The following is a 21099-nucleotide window of genomic DNA, read 5'->3' on the forward strand; positions in this document are numbered from 1 at the left end:
GGGGGCCACATGCGGCCCCCACCTTCACTTAATGCGGCCCACAGGTTAATATCAGAATACTGATATAGTATTGATTTCAGCTGTTACAATTCCAAAGCCGCTTTAATTACTTCATGACTAGTATTAAAATGTTATTGTCTTTTTGTGTCCAATGTAGTTATTATGTTAACAGTTCATGAAGTTAACATAAATATAACTAAGTGCATTTGAAATTCAATAAAAAAAGGTTACTTTTCAGGATTCCAATTCAAAAATAGCAAAAAAAATATTATTCAGGTTTTCAATTCAAATATAGCAAAAATAGCTGATCTACAAGCTCAAAACGCGTTTTGAGCTTGTAGATCGGCTATTTTTGCTACGACAGAAATACGTACTGTGGCCTGGAGTGAGTGTGGAATTATATTGGCCCTCGCCATCGTCAAAGTTGCCCACCCCTGCTATACAGGGACTGCATACTGTTGTACCATTTTTTTTCTTCTTTTTTTCCCCGAATGCCATAATCTAAATCAAATAATTCAATGAACAACGCTCCACACGTCCCAAACTCTTCTCCCTTCTGGCTCCAAAACTGTGGAATGCACTTCCCGTTGCAGTCAGAACTGCAGCATCACTCCCCATCTTCCGCCGTAGTCTGAAAACCCACCTTTTCAGACTCCATCATGGCCGGTAGCACTCTATACCCGTAGCACCCTATACCCCCTTAGATAGCATTTCTGTAGACTTAGATATCATTTGATACAGACTTATAGCATGTTATGTAGACAGCACTATAATTGCATTGTATGTAGTCATAGCACATCATAGTACGTATAGCATAGTATAGTACTATATATGTATAGTTTATATGTATAGTTTCATTATATAGATATTCCACTGTTACGTTCTTAGCTTACATGTAGCTTGCATGTTCATGATAAATGCTTTTTTAAATGTGATGTATTCCCATGCTTTTTTGTTCTTGCTTAATGTAAATCACTCTGGATTAAGAGCGTCTGCTAAATGCCTAAATTGTAAATTGTAATGAAGGACTTCTTGCCACCGTAGCAGGCACTTATTGCGTTGGAGAGATTATGTCACAAAGATACAAGAAAAGGTGTTTCATTCACACTCGAGGAACCACACGTTTTTCTTCCTGCCAAATATTTCTTCACACATTCCCAACCTTCTGTTCATAAGGCCTCTCTGAAGGCCATGGTGGCAACCTATGCTATGTACAGTACCACACGATAATGAAGGTGGAGTCTTAATTTTAATTAACCACTACTATCCAACCTGGCGTCCCTATTCTGGGCTTGTCATTTTTTTAGCTGAAATTGTTCAAATATTTTCAACGACAGATCAGCATCGTGGCACGTTGTCAGCTTGTAGATGGGTTATGTGCGGTGCAATGAAGTGGTTGATTATGACTTCTGACTGGGGTCCCTCAGGGCTCCATCGTCCTCTCCTTTCACCCGCCTGTACATACTCAGCAAACAATAGCCAATGTACTATCTCCTAGCACAGTGGTATTCAATCGGGGGCCCGCGGGCCAAATGCGGCCCGCGGAGAGCCCTTATGGCCCCTGGAAGAATTTTAAAAAAAAAGTACAGGTATGGTGTGTGCGATATGAAATGTGAGATTACCATAATGACAGTAATCCTTAAAGGACCACTTTTCAACCTATTTTCATATAATAGGTCCTCACATTTGGTTCCATTTGTACACTCTCAGAGTTATAGACCCATAAGGGTCCATTTGGTTCCAAACCATAATTTCCCTGGGGACCCCCTGGAACTGTGTGTGTGTGTGTGTGTGTGTGTGTGTGTGTGTGTGTGTGTGTGTGTGTGTGTGTGTGTGTGTGTGTGTGTGTGTGTGTGTGTGTGTGTGTGTGTGTGTGTGTGTGTGTGTGTGTGTGTGTGCGCGCGCGCACACACACCCTCTTGTTTTTTCAAGATTTCCTCTACAGTTTTCTCCCGTGTGCCGGCACCGCTACAAGGACTTTGGTGTGCGTTAGCTTCTTTGTACACAACATTGTGCCATACCATCTCGCTGTCTCTAACATTTATATAAGGAGTAGGAGTAGGCCGTCCCACCTGGTTTGTGCTTAGCAGGACCATTGTTTGTTTTCCAAAAGGACAATGAGCCTAAACACACCTCTGGGCTATTTGACCATGAAGGAGAGTGATAGAGATTGATTGAAGTATTTATTAACAGTTTGCAGAAACATTTCACATGAAAGCACAACTCAATACAAAGTGGTAGGGCGTTCCACATTTTGGTGGCATAGGGGCGAAATTAATTTAGTCCGTTGTTTGTGCCTAATCTGGGTTGTACATGGTTTGTTGAACTCCCTCTGGTGTTGTGGGGGTGAACTTCGTTGACATTAAGGAAGTATTTAGACAGGTAGGGTATCTTGGTGGTGTATCAAATCTTGTGGACCAGACCCATTGCAAGATGCTGTACTCTGTCATCAACCCTAAGCCATTCCAGCCTGTCAAAATGGGCAGGGGTGAGGTGGATTCGGGAAGTGAGTAGCCTGACCAGTAGTAGCCTGACCAGTTTGTTTTGGGAAGTCCTGGAGCCTTGTTTTAAGGGCCTTTGAGGTGCTGTGGTACCAAGAGGTACATAGAAGAAACCTTGTACGAGGGCTCCTGTCTTCAAGGTGTTTTTGTCGACCAGTGAGGAGATCCTGTATATAGGAATTGTGTTCTTTGGTTGACTTGTTTGATTACGTTGGTGGCCATTTTATCACTTTAACTGGAAAGATTTTCCTCTAGGATGGAACCTAGGTAGGTAATTTCATCTTTTCGTGTAATAATATTGTCACCAAGAAGCCATCTGCCTTGCTGAGATTACTATTTGATCCAAAAATAATGGTTAATTAAGGTTAATTATGTGGGTGATGATTCGAGCTATAGGAAATTTGGAGGGAATATTGTCATGGCCAGTGGTCTTTTGAGGTTGTAGGGCACTCCGTTTTTTAAGTACCTCATCAGTTGTTACCATTACCAGTTTAAAATCAACACCTAGGTTTTTGTAGAAGGCTTTGATGTGCAGTTTGTTAACCAGCGTTGTTGCTATGTTTATAAAGAAGATGTTTAAGTAGTTGGCCACATCAAGCTTTTCAGTGATGAGAGTGTCGTTCGATTTGATGTTTATGTTTGTAAACCTGGTTTTCAGTTTCTGACCGCAGCCTAGTTGGTTGTTGAGTAGCTTCCAGAGCTCTTGAGGATTGTTTTTGTTTTCCTCGGCTTTATCATTGATAAAGTTTATTTTTGCTGATTTGGTCATGGCATGGTTTCTTTGGTTTTTTTATATGGTTGTCAAGCTGAGCCTGGAGATCACTGTCGAAGCGCTTAATTGGCAAGCTTTGATTTTAGAAATTCAGAGCATGTTTTGTCTCTGGCTTTCATTGCAGTCATGTCCGAATTCAGATGGAATGCTGCATCAGTGGAGCTGGCTCCACTGATGGAATTCAGATGGAATGCTGCATCAGTGGAGCTGGCTCCAAAATCCCCCCACCTAGTTTTCATGCGCGGCAGCCATATTGGCAAGACATTAGGCCACTTCCTTACTTTTGCTTCACAACTGGCGACAGAGGCAGGGTGCTGCTATAGTATGCACGTTGGCGCACTGCTGGTAATACTCTGCTCCACTAAATGGAACAGAGCCTTAACTGATCAAGGTTGTGTATCATTAGTATCATTGGTAACACCTAATGGCTTCTGCATAGAGCCTAATGACCGCAGTGAAGGCGAAGCAGACACGAGCGCTCAACGCCTCTGGGAGCTGTTCCAGAGGTAGCCTACTTCAGGGGTTCTCAACCCGTGGGTCGCGACCCCTCGGGGGGTCGCCAAATTATTTTGGGTGGTCCCCAAATTATTAAAAATAAATACAAGTTTTTTAGTTTTTTTTTGCAACTGAATGGCTGGAAAATGGAAATGAAGAGTTTACATATTGTACACATAGTACATGCATACACCTTCCCTAATGATTATATCTGGTTTCAGTATTTATTTATGGTGTATTGTCTCTATTATTAAGGTCATTGTAGCAGTCAATTCATATCGGGGGTTGTGAGGGCGTAGGGCTGGGGTCCCGAGACATTGACAAAGCATTTCCGGGGGTCACCCGGAAATGGGGGTCACCCGGGGTCACCCGGGTGTGTGTGTGTGTGTGTGTGTGTGTGTGTGTGTGTGTGTGTGTGTGTGTGTGTGTGTGTGTGTGTGTGTGTGTGTGTGTGTGTGTGTGTGTGTGTGTGTGTGTGTGTGTGTGTGTGTGTGTGTGTGTGTGTGTGTGTGTGTGCGTGCGTGCGTGCGTGCGTGCGTGCGTGCGTGCGTGCGTGCGTGCGTGCGTGCGTGCGTGCGTGCGTGCGTGCGTGCGTGCGTGCGTGCGTGCGTGCGTGCGTGCGTGCGTGCGTGCGTGCGTGCGTGCGTGCGTGCGTGCGTGCGTGCGTGCGTGCTGTGATGGGATTATTAATACTCATAAACAGAGACTTTAAGAAATAATCGAGGTAGAGAGTGGACTGAAACAATGTACACGTTTATTACAAGGAGTGGTCTGTACCAGCCCAGGGAGGTGCACGGATGCAAGCCTCCAGACCTGTTCAAATGAGTCTCTCTTATACAAAATGAAGAAGCACAAATACATTGGAGGTGTGGTCAGTGGACAAGACTAAACATGGGTCTTGAGTAAGAATAGGTCATCTTGACAGACAATCAACAGGTGGAAGCCTTGCTCCAGGCAGTGTAGTATTTTCTGCCACTACATTCCACCATTTCAAATATGTAAATTAAATGTCTCATATTAATTTATACCAAGGAACATGAGATACTATACTGTCTGCAAATTTACTACAAAAAGATGACTTATATATGGACTATCTCCTAGAGTAAGAAAGGTTTACATTTAAGTGTATTCAATGTCCACCCACATGATAATTTTCTTTTTATTACACACAACTTCTGATGGCTGGTAGGGGCGAAAACCCTTTTCCTTCTTATTGGGAAATTCCAACCTACGACCCTCGATTTGTCTTGAGCGATCACTCATAAGCCAGCATCAGGTGTAGTCTTTTTTCGTGGTTTTCTCCTCCACGCAAATGTTCTCCTCTCCTTATGTTTCTGTCACAAGTTGTGGCATGGCATTTTAGTCTTTTTTCCCCATGGTGGGCCCAGTATTTCGTCTTTATCCGGCTCCCATCGCTGTCACTGGGGGGTGACTGCGGGGATGGAATGCGTGTGGGCCTTGTAGGGACGTCTGGAGTCTCTGGACGGACATGATGATGTGGCTTGGCTCTCATTGGTGTCACTGGCCCATGTGACATATTTATATGTCTGTCAGGTTTTCTTAGAGGGAGAACAACTTGCAGGTAATTTTGTTCACTTGAATTATTTCCACCGTGGTTAAAAAGGTGGTTATACAAAATTCATTTCAATATTATTATTATTATTATTATTATTTTACATTAATTGTCTTCAGCTTCAGCTTGTTATGTAGACAGCTCTAGAATTGCACTTTATGTAGTCATAGCACTTTATAGTACACATGTATAATATATTATATAGTATAGTATGTATAGTTTACATAGATACTCCAATGTTACGTTCTTAGTTTACGCATGATTCATGATAACTACTTTTTATACATGTGATGTATGCCATGCTTTTTGTTATTGCTTAATGTAAGTCGCTCTGGATTAAGAGCGTCTGCTAAATGCCTAAATTGTAATTCATATAACACTAGACTGACGTCACTGTATGTGTGTACATTTACCCATCATACAAACCCAAATCCTTTCAGTGCTTTCTCTGGTTGTCTTCATTTGTTTGTTTGTTTTTCCCTTGTTCAAACACATCTCCTGATATGTTTCTCTTAATTTATTGGATTTCAGAGCTGGAAAAAAAACAAAACAACACACTACCCCTATTCTAAAACATTTGTTCTATACTTTTCCCCAGATGATAATACATAATTAGGAATTTATTAAGATCTATCTTGATCACAGTTGATCACAATCTTTCACAGTCTGATTTATGGTTAACTCCCTCTCTTATGGTTATTAGCTACATTGACAGGTTACACATTATTGCATCTTTACACTGTATTTCATCACTACTAGTATCCTCCTGTCAATATAAATATTTCAATAATGTATGAGATCGTGTGGGAGTTCTTACCTTGTCGATGCAATGTCTATAGATACTCATTTTTCCCTTTGTCCTTCCTCCTGTAATTGCATTGTATCACAACACTCTTCCTAGACGAGTTATTCTAAGTTTTTAGTGAGTTAGTCAATATCGCCATATTAACCATGCCATGCACACTGGGAAAGGAAGATATTCATTAAATTGTCAACACATTTAGACCATCTCATTGATTCACCATCCAGTCCTGGAAAGTAGGAAAGAACAATTTTCATTAGAATTACTTCACCTAAAAATAACACTGTTGTACACAGTGATACCTTAAAACATTTTACTTACTTATAGGCCTACTCGATAAACATCACATTCCACACATACCCGGGCCATTCATTCTCCACACTTGCCACTGCGTAGGTCTTCATTCTACTTCGCTCCATATCACACCAAATCTGTGTAGTGGCCTAACCCATAGGTCGCCACTTGACCCCCGGCTGGGCCCCACCTGTCTGCGCTTTTAACAAGTCATTGAAAGCGGGGTTGTCTAGTGGCACACCACAGTGCTTCTGAAAGCAGTTCTCCAGTCTATTCCTGTAGGTGTCACAGGTTTCATCAGGCCATTGCTTAGTGCTGTGAATTTTTTTCCAATCAGTGGGTACTGGAAATGCTGCTTTGATGCTGTCAAAAAGACCACCGTGATTCAGCAGCTGTCCAGTGACAATGTGATTTTGTGCTCCATTCACATCAAAATGTTCCCTGAAATGTAGCCATTTTAATCCAAAGACTTTGCGAAATACAGATTCGAGCATTCTTGCCGATGGCTCATACATCTCAATCAAGTCTAACACAGCTGCACACCAGCGCTCCACGTTGACTTTGTGGTCTGGAAGGTCCTTCATGATGTCTTTCAGTTCATCAGGTGTCCCGCGTCGCTGCACATGTACTGTTGAAGAATATGTGTCTATTTCTGAGTGCTGTGCCCCAGTCCCCCGATGAGGATGAGGTTCTGGATATGGAATGAATGGAAATAGCTTCCTTGGACAAAGTCTCTGTGACACCTGCTCCCCCCTGTCCTTGATTGTTTTGTGACACCTGCTCCCCCCTGTCCTTGATTGTTTTTGAGGGGTTCAGGTTGTTCATGGTTGTTGCTGTTGTCTGCGGGCTGTTCCTTGGGTGTAGTAACAGTCAGTTGTGTGTCTCCGCTGTGGTTTTGCAGTATTTTATAAATATTTAAATATAGTGTAGTAGTTGAGTGAAAAAACTTCCCCATGTGTAGTCTAGTCTCCCCTGTACCTGTATCTGACTTACTGCTATTACTACTGGTTTGAGTGGAACCAACTCTTCACAAGCAGTACGTGTTCTGTTACTGTAAACAGCAAAATAGGCGACATGAGGCCAGGTCCTTTGAAATAACATTAATTTACTCATCAGATCTTTCAGACAAATGTGGGCCCGCAATTCTACTCGGTACATCTACAATTTGACATGCAATCTAAAATGCCGTAGAGGTTTTGTTTGTTTATTGTTTCAGCAGCCTACTGAATGTAGTTTTAGAGGTTTGACAATATGTCGCCATAGACTCAAGAATAAATTATGTTCCAATGCTTAAAATGAATTTGAATTAAATTATATGAATTTGAATTAAATTATGTTCAACTTAAACTATACTTCATAAACTATACACTTCTTAAACTATACATGTCCCCCCTCTGAGCACTTCTGTCGGATATAGATAGAATTTATCCATAGAATTGCTCATAATTGCTAGAACCATCGCTTTACTTTAAACATTTTTAATATTACCTAAGCTATTTAACAGCATCAACATCCTATTAACACTAAGCTATTTTACCCTATTCGTCACTTCCTCCTGCCAGTCTATCTATAATTGAAACAACGTGCTAGGTATGTTTTGTGCACGCAGATCTGCTATTTTTAAAAATCCTTTTCTATCTTTCGGTACATTTTTTTTTCCCTAACTTCAAATAAAATGATCTCACATCTATAAAGAAATAAACTAAGGATAAACACATCTAGGAATACATTTTGAAAAACACACACTAACAATAAACTTTCTCCGGTAAGTAGGAAAGCCGACTTGGTTAAATGGTTTTTAACTGTTAAATCTTGTTCATTGAAAATAGCTGATCCACGGGTTCACTCAACTGATTTCTTAAAATAAAATGCTAGTATTTACATGACTCGTAACTTAAAATAGTATGTACATAATGTTCTTTGTTAAAATAGTATTTACATGACTCTGCTGTATATGGTTTACACTATTATTGATATATTTATTGATATATAAATAAACACCATGATCAACTAGACATTCAAATTGAACCTCATAGCTTATCATACAAATGTGTATGCGTCTTAATTAATTGACCAGTATGCTTGCTGCTTGATTGTTTGATGGAAAGTCCAGATAATAAAAATCCTTCCTTCTAAAGTCCTCCTCCGTCACATTATTGCATGGACAAGTCCCTGTCTGAAACAAGGATGCCGGCTGGAAGCGACAACTGTTTACTGAACTGTGGAGTATGCTGCACTTTGTAAAAATGGCAAAATATAACTCCTAACGTTGTTGAAGTGGGACACATATATCCCCCTGACTTATTTACAAAATCATTCCTGCATCCCAGGACTCATTTACTTTTAAAAATTACTCTTCTAAGAAATTAAAAAATGACTGGACACATCTAGAATCAATTAAACACATCTATAGTTAAATTAGAAGATAGTAAACACATCTAGTTAAATTCAGGAAGAAATTTTAGGAAGATAGTAGAGCATTGAGAATCTATTTACATCACTGCTTGGAATCAAAAAGTGAAATGCCTGACCCCGTTCTCTAGCTGATTAAAGCAGATAGGAGTACAGGCCTATTAGTTAAATGTTGACAACAAAAATGAGTCAACAGGGCATTTGCCATGAGTGTGAATTATCCAACTATTAGGGGACCTTCTCTTGCCCCCCCCCCCCCCCCAAACACTGATGCCTGTCAATCACACTGCTACTCTGAAGTGAGGGGTGCAAATGGACACCTGGTTGGCGTAAGTGACATGTCATGCTGTGAAACTCTCCTTAAATTAGAAAAACTAAACTGAACGGAAACTGAACAATATGAGCCCCCACTGTTATTTTAACAGCTGTGATCGGGCTATTTCTGCGGACAAGTTTACATTTTGCGTGTCCCACACATTACTTATGTCACTGAAAATATCTTGCCTTAGGCGTTGGGGGGGCTGGTGAACTAGTCAAGCCCAATGATTTAGGTACCCCTTGATATGTGAGTCTTACTTACAATATGAGATACTCAGTAGTATACGGTATCTATCTGCCTGTGTTATATATATTTTTCAGTGCTCCTGGGCACGCATGGGAGGGAGACATGACGTCATGCCCTCCACCGTTGGTGACAACAACTTATTTCTTACTTTACTTGTTCATTAATATTACGTTTGAATCAAGACCAATTTACTACAAGATTTGTGAGTCCTAAAACTCCCTTAATTCAGTTGTCTGATAGACTATTGACTATAGGAAAGTTGTATGATCATATTGACAAGCCAAAAAAGTCTCTCATCAAGCTTGACGATTCCCCCCGCTTAAAGGACAGTGTCTTGTTACCCCCATCGTAAAACTGCTTAATTTAGGCATGTAGCAGGGGTCGCTGCTCTACACGTAAAATGTCTTGAGACACTGTAGCAAAGTTGAATCAGATTGACCCCAAAAAGCAGTACTCTCTACTCACCCACTCACTATGACATCACCAATGGCCCACCATCGCAATCGCACGTACCTCGCCACAGAGTGGACGCACAGTGTTCCATCACATGAAAGGAAAAAGACAGTCATTAGTTCATCCCTGGAATGTTCCCTTTCCTCACATATAGTCCTCCATTGTTCATGCCTCTGTCCAAGTGCCTGCATGTCCATGTTCCCAAAATGTAATTCGGGAAATAGTCAATTCCCGCCTGTGTTGGGCCCCAAACCAACACACGCATACTGTTCAGACATCGAAGTGCGGAAACAGTCTGACTGTACATGTGACTTGCCGTGCGATGCGATAGGCGATCCATCTGATGGTCCCATAGTAATCAGGTTCCGTAAAACACAGCACTACTGATTTCTATGTCTGGTGAATCAACTTTGCCAATAATACCCTTTACATATCTAATTGCACGTCACTCACACTAACGTATGAGTTCTGTGTCTCACTTTTTAGGTTCACACAATACTATTACTCAAATGCTCCTACGCGGTAATGCAAGTTCTCTCATGAGGGAATTGCGCTTGTCCATATGATCAACTCAACACAACTCCAAACCATGTCTTCCCTAATGGATGACCTGTCCGTATATGGGACCGTAATACTCATACGCATGTAGTTGAATACTGTAATTACTGGTCACTGTGTAGATTATGGTTATTACAAATCATACATTAACCACTCCAGCCCTATATACATTTTTTCCATGTTGCAAATAACTAATGTACAAGAACAACACATTGTGAGCTCGTAGATCTGCTTATTTTACAGTTATTTTATAATTAAAAATGAGACATTCTGCTAAATTGTTTTAGTTTCTTAAATACAGCCACAGCTAACACTAATTTACTATTAAGCCTACATTTGAATTCTGGACATTTACTTGCTACAGAGTATTCCTATATCGTGTATGTATAAGTAACATTACACTCACCAGACTTCCCAGCTCGACCCGTCCCAAGTGTGTCCACTCAGAGCAGCTGCTGTCAATGGTAGGGGACTTTCTGAACTGCCTGTCCTGGAAAATGTCCCTTACTTGAATCTGATCTTAAGTTCCCTGAGGACCTCTCTAATCTTTCCACAAAAAATGCCATACCGATATATTCTGTATAGCGACAAAAACGAAAGGTTCCTAGGAAAAACAAAAACAGGGGTTCCTGTCTTGACTGGGAAAAAATGTGATGACAGTTACAAATATTGCCTATTGTAAGGAGTTACTTACTACCTATACATTTCATGCTTTGAGTATAATTTTGCCTATCTATTTAGTCCAAATATAGAGAGTGACAAAGCCCAATTACACTCAACTTGCCGTGACTCTGGGAAATTGTTATATTGTCATTATTTTATAATAAGACGTAATAAGATAATACATATGACCATGATGATCAGCTAACCACGTTACTGTTTGTTAATTACTTTAAATACAAGACAGCACTTACTGGGTAGACCTGCTATTTTGAGTCTGCCGCTGACAACTGCTAACTGCTGTCCTACTAACCATGGGTGGTGACACTTAACTAAAATACCAGGACTACATTCTTCATACTTACTTGTTCACAACGCCACATTTATACTAGGAAATCACCATTTGACTTTTCACAAAAATAGTATTTTCCGTTCCTCCACACGTACGTCCCACACACTTCCATTCCATACTCAACATTCCACATTCCACATTCATACCTGCTGCTCGAGTCTTACGCGTTATACAAGTTGCTGTTTCACCATTCTCTTTTAATCTTCCCTGTGGGCTGTTTGGTCCCAACAGGAGAGAAAAGAAAGAAAATAACGGTGGACGCTGTCTGTATGATTTCCTATGCTATTCCCTATCCTACTGATATAGGCTATAGTTTCTCTATATAAATGTCTATGAAAGACTGTTACCACTCGGCAACGATGAAATACGATGAGGAGGGACTGTCACCAGCTCCTTTAAATACTATATAAATGTCTATGAAAGACTGTTACCACTCGGCAACGATGAAATACGATGAGGAGGGACTGTCACCAGCTCCTTTTAAATACGATGAATACGATGAGGAGGGACTTTAACCAGCTCCTTTTAAATACGATGAACACGATGAGGAGGGACTTTAACCAGCTCCTTTTAAATACGATGAACTAGTACTTTGTACGGCTGCATCTCTAACAACACAGCCTCAAAATACAAAATGTTGTACATTGAGTCAAAACACTCTTACCCCAAAGTTCGTTTAGGTGTTGTCCCTGTCGGACCAGCATCTCAGATCCATATGCACAGCGCTATCATCTGAAAAAGAGAATGCTGACGGACAGTAGAAACACCCTGCTCGCAGCGCCATAATTGTGATGGGATTATTAATACTCATAAACAGAGACTTTAAGAAATAATCGAGGTAGAGAGTGGACTGAAACAATGTACACGTTTATTACAAGGAGTGGTCTGTACCAGCCCAGGGAGGTGCACGGATGCAAGCCTCCAGACCTGTTCAAATGAGTCTCTCTTATACAAAATGAAGAAGCACAAATACATTGGAGGTGTGGTCAGTGGACAAGACTAAACATGGGTCTTGAGTAAGAATAGGTCATCTTGACAGACAATCAACAGGTGGAAGCCTTGCTCCAGGCAGTGTAGTATTTTCTGCCACTACAGTGCGTGCGTGCGTGCGTGCGTGCGTGCGTGCGTGCGTGCGTGCGTGCGTGCGTGCGTGCGTGCGTGCGTGCGTGCGGTAATTTCACAAATGCAGCCCCTCGTTCTTGTGTACGATGCAAGTAGGCCAAGGAAGCTCGGAAGTCGATCCTCTGATATTTTTCACATTGTATGAATTGTATATTCATAATATCAGATCCACCGTACTGCCGTCCCTCCATATCATCAACATGACATCAGATATTCACAGGAAAAACCACGATGCCATTGGAGCCCGTGGTCGTATTTTCTTTTTTTTACAAATGGTATTACTTTTTGCACCTCTCATTGTTACCGGTAAACCTTGATGTGTTCTCTCCCAATTCCTGTCAGGATGACACAAGCAATCCTATTGGGGGCAGAAAGTGTATTACTTTTTCAAAGTGACAAGTTAGGTCTGTGGTCATTTTGTCTGAGGGAGCGATGAGTGCTGAAATGTCACTTTGAACCCTGCAGTCTAACCCATTCTGGGCGGGAACCCCTTTTGGTGTTATAGCATTATGTTATGCTTTAGCTATTGGAGCGCGCCACCGAGTGGCGCGCTACGAGCTTGTAGGTCTGCTATTTTTGAAAAATCGTTAAAATGTGGCACAAATCTTTGAATATATATTTCAGAGCGAACATTTTTAACTAAAATATTTGCTTCTGGGGGGGGGTCCCTGGAACTACATATTTTGAGATGGGGGTCCGTGGCCCAATAGAGATAATTCTGGGGGTCCTTGACATGAAAAAGGTTGAGCACCACTGACATATAGAAACATGGGTTTTTCAGAAAACTGTCAGGATGTAGAAGACATTTTTTAGAATCTGATCTCAGGTCAAAATGGGCTAATACAAAAAAAAGAAGAAAATAAGAGGGGAAATGACTCTCTCTTCCCTTTTCCATCACAACAGCAATTTTCCTGGGATCGTTCCGGCTGCCTTATGAAGAGATTCGGGACATAGTGCTGCAGGTAGACGAGGAACGACTGAGCGAATCACTCATCCAGGTGAGACTGATGTTCGTGTTTCGTCTGTTCGCTTTTCTTTTTGTTTTGTTTTCTGATAGCCTTTAATTCTTTATTGAAGACACATCGTCTTCCACTGTGGCCTTTGACACTGTTTGCATTGTGAAATTGTATAACTTTGTAATGCTGTTTGTAACATATTATTTGTTATGTCTCTTTTTTGTCTTCTTGACTTAATCTGCTTTTCTTTGTCTGTCTTTGTTCCTTTGTTTATTCTGACCTTGTACAGCACTTTGGTCGACCTTTGGTCGCTGTTGTGCTTTATAAATAATGGTCGAGCTGACGTTCACATGCTGCATTCGAGCGTGCTTCATGAACGCTTGTGCGAGCCCAAATAATATCAACTCTTTGCGTATGCTTTTGTTTGTACGCGCGTCTTGCCCTCGCCTTCCTCGTGCAGAATACATTTGGCTGCGCCATTCATTTGTTTTGCTGTGTCTGGTGGGTAGCCTGGTGACCCCATTTGAAGCTTTGCATTGAGTCCTTTGGCACGAGCCTGGTTGTCACCTCATTCTCAGTGGGACCACGGAGACCACCCATTCATCCTCTCATAATAGATGGTGTGGGACATGGCTTGGCGTGAAGTCTCCTCTGTTCCAGCCTCTTTTCCTCCAGCCTTTTGTCTTAAACTATGATTGATGATCTTCCCCGAGGCTCCCCGTTTAGTCATTGTTTTCGGGTTTTTTCTCTGTGTTGGAGAAAGCAGTAATTGCAAATGGGGGGGGGGGGGGCGCAGTCGTTTGAGGTGAAGATGCGTGGCTTTGGCAGCGCTGAGCCCCAATCGGCGCCGACGTTGCCCCCGCCCTATCCTTTTTATCTGACGTCTCCTGCAGTCCTGTTGTCTTTTTGTCTCTCGGATTCATTTGTGAAGTAGGAGGTGTTAGGGCCTCGGCAGTGATGATGAGTGAATGAAAGAGGACTGGATTTCAATATCATCTTGGCAGCCCCTCCTTGTATCGCGTGTGTGTGTGTGTGTGTGTGTGTGTGTGTGTGTGTGTGTGTGTGTGTGTGTGTGTGTGTGTGTGTGTGTGTGTGTGTGTGTGTGTGTGTGTGTGTGTGTGTGTGTGTGTGTGTGTGTGTGTGTGTGAGAGACTGTGAGTGTGAGTGTGTGTGTGTGTGTGTGTGAGACTGTGTGTGTGTGTGTGTGTGTGTGTGTGTGTGTGTGTGTGTGTGTGTGTGTGTGTGTGTGTGTGTGTGTGTGTGTGTGTGTGTGTGTGTGTGTGTGTGTGTGTGTGTGTGTGTGAGAGACTGTGTGAGTGTGAGTGTGTGTGTGTGTGTGTGTGTGTGTGTGTGAGTGTGAGACTGTGTGTGTGTGAGTGTGAGACTGTGTGTGTGTGTGTGAGACTGTGTGTGTGTGTGTGTGTGTGTGTGTGTGTGTGAGTGTGAGTGTGAGTGTGAGTGTGAGTGTGCGTGTGCGCGTCAAACCGCTAGGAGACATTGTTCAGGTGCGTTGTGCCCCGAGCCTTTTGATTCAGGAGATCTATCCTATTTTGCAAAAGAAAACCGCATTGAAGACCTTATCTTCAGTGATACGGTGCAGTGATTTGTACCGTCCGTTGTCCCCCTTCTTTTCTTTCTTTTTTTTTTACCTCCTTCATAGCTTATCAAAAAACACATGCACAGAAGCCAGTCTATACTTTCTCTCTCCAGCTCTCAGATGTCAGACGGTAGTAAAGCCCAGCCAGGCGATATATATTTAGAGGGTTCCGAGGCTAGCGGCCCTGCAGGACTTTTATTTTGAGCCCTGATAACCTTTAATTGGGCGGCAATCTGGCAGAGTACAGGGTACACTGCGAGTCGTGCTGGACCCCCCCGCTGCTTTGTGGAGGAGGAGGGAAAGAAAGTGAACATGTTGCCCTTTCCCCACCTTCAGCCGTGTACCTCAGGTGAAGTGAGATACTTTTTTTTATCTGCCGGTAGCGCAACCGTTTCCCTAAAGCCCCTGCGCTTCATTTTCTTGTTGCAAACAGCACCAGGCAAAGTGGACAAGAGTATACTGTAGGTGCATCAGGCTGGCGCGAGCGAGCATGCTGTTTGAGTACAGTACCTGATCTCAAACAACAACCACGTCAGGGTGCCCTTAGACTGGAACTCACCTATATGCTTTTTTATATATATTTATTTTATTTGGAAAAAGCAGTACAATAACAGCATTTCTATGTATACATAGGACACAAGTGCAGTTCCCAGGATTTATTTTTCACCCCTCTTCCTGGGTTTTAGAGGCAAGGGTGTCCTTGACCAAATTGTTCCGGTGGTCCATCTCCATGTCCAAAGACTCTCCATCACCCACACATGGCCCACATAGAACAAGATCTGTCTGGGTGGAAAATGGTATTAGAAGTATAGATGCCAGAATCCTTTTGGGTCCAATGCGGAGTCCTGCAGGCTCACCGATTTTCAAAAAGGTTTGTCGTTTTGTGTAGCTAAATATTAAACTTCAATATGAAAAGAACTGTAATTATACAGTGAACGAGTCAATCTAAGATACGGATTAACACGACATGGTTTCACTGATGAAAACTAAATGGAAACTAAATGAAAACTATGCTATGATGACTAAAACTAACACTAAATATATTGACAATTTCATCAACAAATACAAACTAGACTAAAATGTCAGAAAGGGACTAGTGGACAAAAGTCATTTTACACTTGGTTGCATGCTGAGAATAGCAGACCTACAAGCTCACAACGCGTCGCGCCTGCGACGCGTTGTGAGCTTGTAGATCGGCTATATAGATCGGCTTGTAGATTGCACATCGGCTATATAATCAGCAAGTGTAAAATCAGCCATTACGATGGCATCGAGGCATCAAAATGCATCGACAAAATCAACCGCAGATTTAGTCAACTAAAATCTTATGATATGTTGTACACTAAAGCGTTCCAGGTGACTAAAATGTGACTAAAATAAACTAAATAAAAACCATTCAAGAGGCCTCTGACTGAAACTAAACATCAAAATGTGCATGCTGTCCAAATCAACGGCGCTGCCATTAGGAGTACAGTTGAAACAATCCAGGGGCCTGGCAGGGGAGCAGAGGCACCCCCGCAGGGCGACCCAGCCTCGGGCGCACTCTCCATCTGCACAATGCTCGGCTCCACTCATGCCCATTAATCAAATCACACCACCCACTTGCAGCCACACGCCAATCACCATTCATCCACACGGGCAATTGCACACAAACACAGACTGCGGGGAATGTTGTCTGCCAGGGCAATAAAAAAAAGTAACGCGGACACCCTTCTGTTATTGTTATGACGAGTGGGTGATTGCGATGATGATAATGAGGTGCATTTAGACTGCATGGGGGAAAAAAATGGAGGGTGGTGGCGGCGAGCGCTGCCATAGGTGTACTGTTAGAGGCTTGGGTTCCCGAAGATATTGCCTGTCATTGTGTCCTCCTCTCTTCGGCTCGCACCCACCCACCCCCCCGCCCCCATGGTCCTGGGGTCACAGTGAGAAGAGCATCTCTCAGTGCTCAAGGAGACGTTGACAGTCAGAGGGTAGGGAGGGAGGCGCGCTGCCATTGACCTCCCAGCCACCTCCACGCCACGGCATTGTGGAGGAATATTGAAAAACGACTCACTTCTATAAGCCAGGCTTGCACGACTGACCTGACTTTGACACTAATAATGGCTTGAATTTATGTGGCGCCTTTCATGAACCCAAGGACGCTTTACATGAAGACCTGTGGAAAACTCAACCGGCGAACAAACCAAACAAAACACACAACTATTTGCCATATACGCCTGTGAGAGAATACTACAGGTGTCTTTTCAAGGCAGCCAGTGTTGGAGGCGCACATGGCGAATCTGGATTGGGAGAGAGTTCCACGGGATGGGGGGGCTGCCATATAACCCGACTCCGCCAGATTGCGGCAGTATTGATCTTCACCAGTTCCCTCCTCCTGCCTGGATCTGGGCTCTCTCTCAAGCAGAAACGATAAACCGGAAGCAGCGGGGCAAAAATGATGATATCTCCATAATAATTTGGAGTTGTAGTCCTGTTAGGTTGTGTTTACATTTGCACTGTGGCAGCGATTCAACACGTCACCAGTATCGCGTTGATCCCGCCTCTAGCGGCCCGCATACGGCCGCATATCTCTCCGGTCAGAAATGGCTCGGAGTGCATCGTCTCTGCCCGAGAGAGACCAGATGGGAGCAGGAGGAGGAACTCACTGCTGCCACCATCTGGCGGAGTCGGGTTAGCTGCCATACACATGGTACGGGAATGTCAATGTACAGTGTACAGTATAGGGTTCATTGGGTTGATGCTCTGACATTTTTCAGAAGGAATTTATTCATCTATGGAACGGTAATTGTTGCAAAAATATAAGATATAACGCACCAATATGATGTTTCATCATACTGCAGGTTTAGACTTATTGTCAATATGCATGAAATAATATGAATAATTGCAGTGATTTGACCTTCTCTTAATCACTGAGCACAGAAAGAGAGAGTGGCAGCTGCATAATGGTACGTGTGTCATTTATTGTTTCCGACTGTCTTGTCCTTGGTGAAGTCAGACATCAATTTGAGGTTTGGCACTAGTAAGAAGCCTATCATTATGTAATAAACTGTGCAAAATTGCCAAGACATTTTGTCAAATTGCACGGCTCAATTTAGAGGGAGCAAGTACTCTCTAAATACATTCTAATGGTGTGATAAGCATCGCCGCTAGTTAACCGTTTGTTTCTCACTGTGTTATATGCTTTGTAGACAACCTATATATACTTTTTTGGTTGTTATTAGAGAACGTAAAAGATGAGTTGTAAATTGTTTTACATTTGCTGCTTTGTGCTTTCTTTCGTTTTAGCGATTTTAGCTACTGTTGGCAGGGGGCAGGGCATTCGAACATGGGGCGAACATATGTCTTTTTTTTTAACAACATTTCACGGCGATTTCTTTATTATTACTATTACTATAGTCCTACTACTAGACCCCAGGAAATGACATCTGGCCACAAAAAGATCACAGGATCTACTGAACGTGAAGGGGGGTACTAGGGGGATGCCATATTGTGTGTACAGTGTCGTAGGCTCAACATGTATAAATAAATAAATACAACTCATATTTTACATTCTCTAATAACAGCCTAAAACATGAACCTTGGTTGTCATTTAACTCCCTGAACGCCGGTTACCATAGTGGCCTGTGCCAGTGAAATGCACGAAATATAAGCCAAGAAGAAGAGCCGTGTTATGGTATTTTAAACCGGAAGTGTTTATTTCGGCAACGTTCCGCTAAAGGTCACGGCCGTGTTCTGGCCGTCGATCCATTGATCAACCATTGGCAATGGTTAGCGGCAGCTCTGAATTTATGTTATTAAGCTCAGAGCATCGTTCTTTATCCCAGTATGAGCCCTAAAACCACTAAAGGCCGCGTGCAAGTGCACAGCAGATGTCCGATGACTACACACCATAGGAGCCCTATGGGGGGGGGGGGGGGGGGGGGGGGGCTATAGTGACGGAAGCTAACATCGCACTGTAGATGTGTTGTCAAGAGGCGTAGACGGCGCATACATGGTTCATGCGGGTAATTTCATACAAATATGGCATGTAATGTGGCATTCATTGCCTGCACACTGCTCTCATGAAGGAACATAGTGAGCGCCAGAGATCTGATGTAAGCAATTAAGACAGCCTACAGGCAGTCTACACAGAGGGAACAGGTTTGACTGGATCCCGCTCAACAGCCTTTTCTCTCTACGCCGTGCATTCTTTGTGTGTACACACAGTGAGGCTTTAAAAAAACCAAAGGGAAGGGCGGAGCGAAGGGAGGAATGAATTAGGGAAGGAAGCGAGGACTCTTAATGTATATGAAACACTGCTCCATCTTATCACCGTCCCACTCCGTCGACACGTCTAATGTAATGATTTGTCAGCGGAATGTGGCAGCCACGCTGGCCTTGACGCTGCCCTACAATGTGTCACCGCACCAGAGCGGATAGATTGGAGTTGATTGGCTCTCCTTATTCTGCATTAGGGCCCATCAGCGCCTCCAAGATGATGTACACATCTCCCAACGGCAGCAGACAGGCCCCCGGCTCTCACCATCCATCCCAGCCCTCCAGTACCCATTCAACGAGCCCCCCCTAGCACACTCGCACATTTGTTTTCACATCCATGCCCACTGCTGCTGTGCACACACACACACACAGACAGACGTGCACACAGACAGACAGTGTCAATTATCCTCTCTCTCTCCACCTCTCTCTGCACAGCCATGTCATTTGTCATCCGACCGAGATCTGCACGAGAATCTAACATTATGCATAGGGTTCATATTGTGTGCGCTCGCTCGCATGCGCGCACTGTGTCTGCGCGCGCATGTGTGGGTGTGTGCCTGTGTGTGTGTGCGCCTGCAAGATTTCATTCTCAGCCAGCTGCAATATTAATCTATTGGCAGGCTTAGGCATGGTCACCAGAGGTCAGGTTTAAGATGCAAGGTCAAACTGATCATATGCAAAGCGTACATCAGAGCCACTCCCCCCCGGCCACAACAATACCCTTCATGACAATGAGATGAAAAGGTGGACAATGAAAAACAATAAATGACCGTTGGCTCAGTGAGAAAGGAGAAAAAAAAGAACTACGCTAGGCCTCCGAAAGCGACGGACGGGTCTGCTTCAGACGGGCTGACAGGTCTGACAAAGCCCCTTCGTGGCTTATTGTTGGCTCGGCACAGCGGCAGTGACGCGAGGGTCCTTTCGGTCATGCGTTGTTGTGTGGAGAGCGGGACAGGCACGTGCGCTCAGGGGCTTCAGGGGTCTGCTCTCATTGTGTTTGGCCTCAGCTCGGTGCGCAAATAGGCCCTCCAGACCCCCCGCCCCCCACGCCTTTAGAGCAGCACCCTCGCTAGACGCATGGAGATCAGCAGGTCTCCTCAGTCTCCTGTTGCCTGTTGCCTCCCCCTTCTGCCTTTATTCACTGCACATATAATGCAATTCATCCACACTTACAAAAAAAACTGTTGTGCACTGCAGGGCACTGTGAGGCCTGAAGGTTATGGGGGGGTTATGGGGCGACTGTGGCTCAAGAGGTAGAGCAGGTCGTCCAATGATCCATGGGTCGGCGGTTCGAATCCCGGCTCCTCCTGTCTACATGTCGAAGTGTCCTTGGGCAAGACACTGAACCCCAAATTGCTCCCGATGTGCTGGTTGGTACCTTGCATGGCTTCCGCCGCAATCGGTGTATGAATGTGTGTGTGAATGTAATGCGCAATCGATGTAAAGCGCCTTGGATAAAGGCGCTATATAAATGCACCATTTACCATTTATTTTATGGAGGTGGAGAGAGGTCTGCAAGGTCTATATACGTCTCTTTGCACATTTCTATTCTTCTTGTCCTTCGCTCGACATGAGCTGTAGGATGCAAAACAGAAGCACCTCTCGGGCCATGGAAAGCCTGAAATTGCGAAATGTGAAAGAACTATAATAAATGACACTCTGCGCCTCAATTGGCCAAATGTAAGAGCTTTCTTTATACATACTTAACCGATAAGAACCAACAGCCT

At 43.4% G+C, this 21099-nt stretch overlaps 1 protein-coding gene across 1 annotated transcript in view; it reads left to right on the forward strand.

Moving 5' to 3' along the window:
- LOC306920670 (protein diaphanous homolog 2-like) overlaps nt 1-21099 on the forward strand; it is a gene marked incomplete at both ends in the record, with an annotated part of 127029 nt that overhangs the window by 29714 nt on the left and 76216 nt on the right. The window contains one exon of the mRNA XM_079497489.1: nt 13463-13557. Within this exon, the coding sequence (XP_079353615.1) occupies nt 13463-13557 (95 nt within the window). The remainder of the gene's footprint in view (nt 1-13462; nt 13558-21099) is intronic.

The sequence above is a fragment of the Electrona antarctica genome (assembly GCF_951216825.1).
Source record: "Electrona antarctica genome assembly, chromosome: 1".
Taxonomy (NCBI): Eukaryota; Metazoa; Chordata; class Actinopteri; order Myctophiformes; family Myctophidae; genus Electrona; species Electrona antarctica.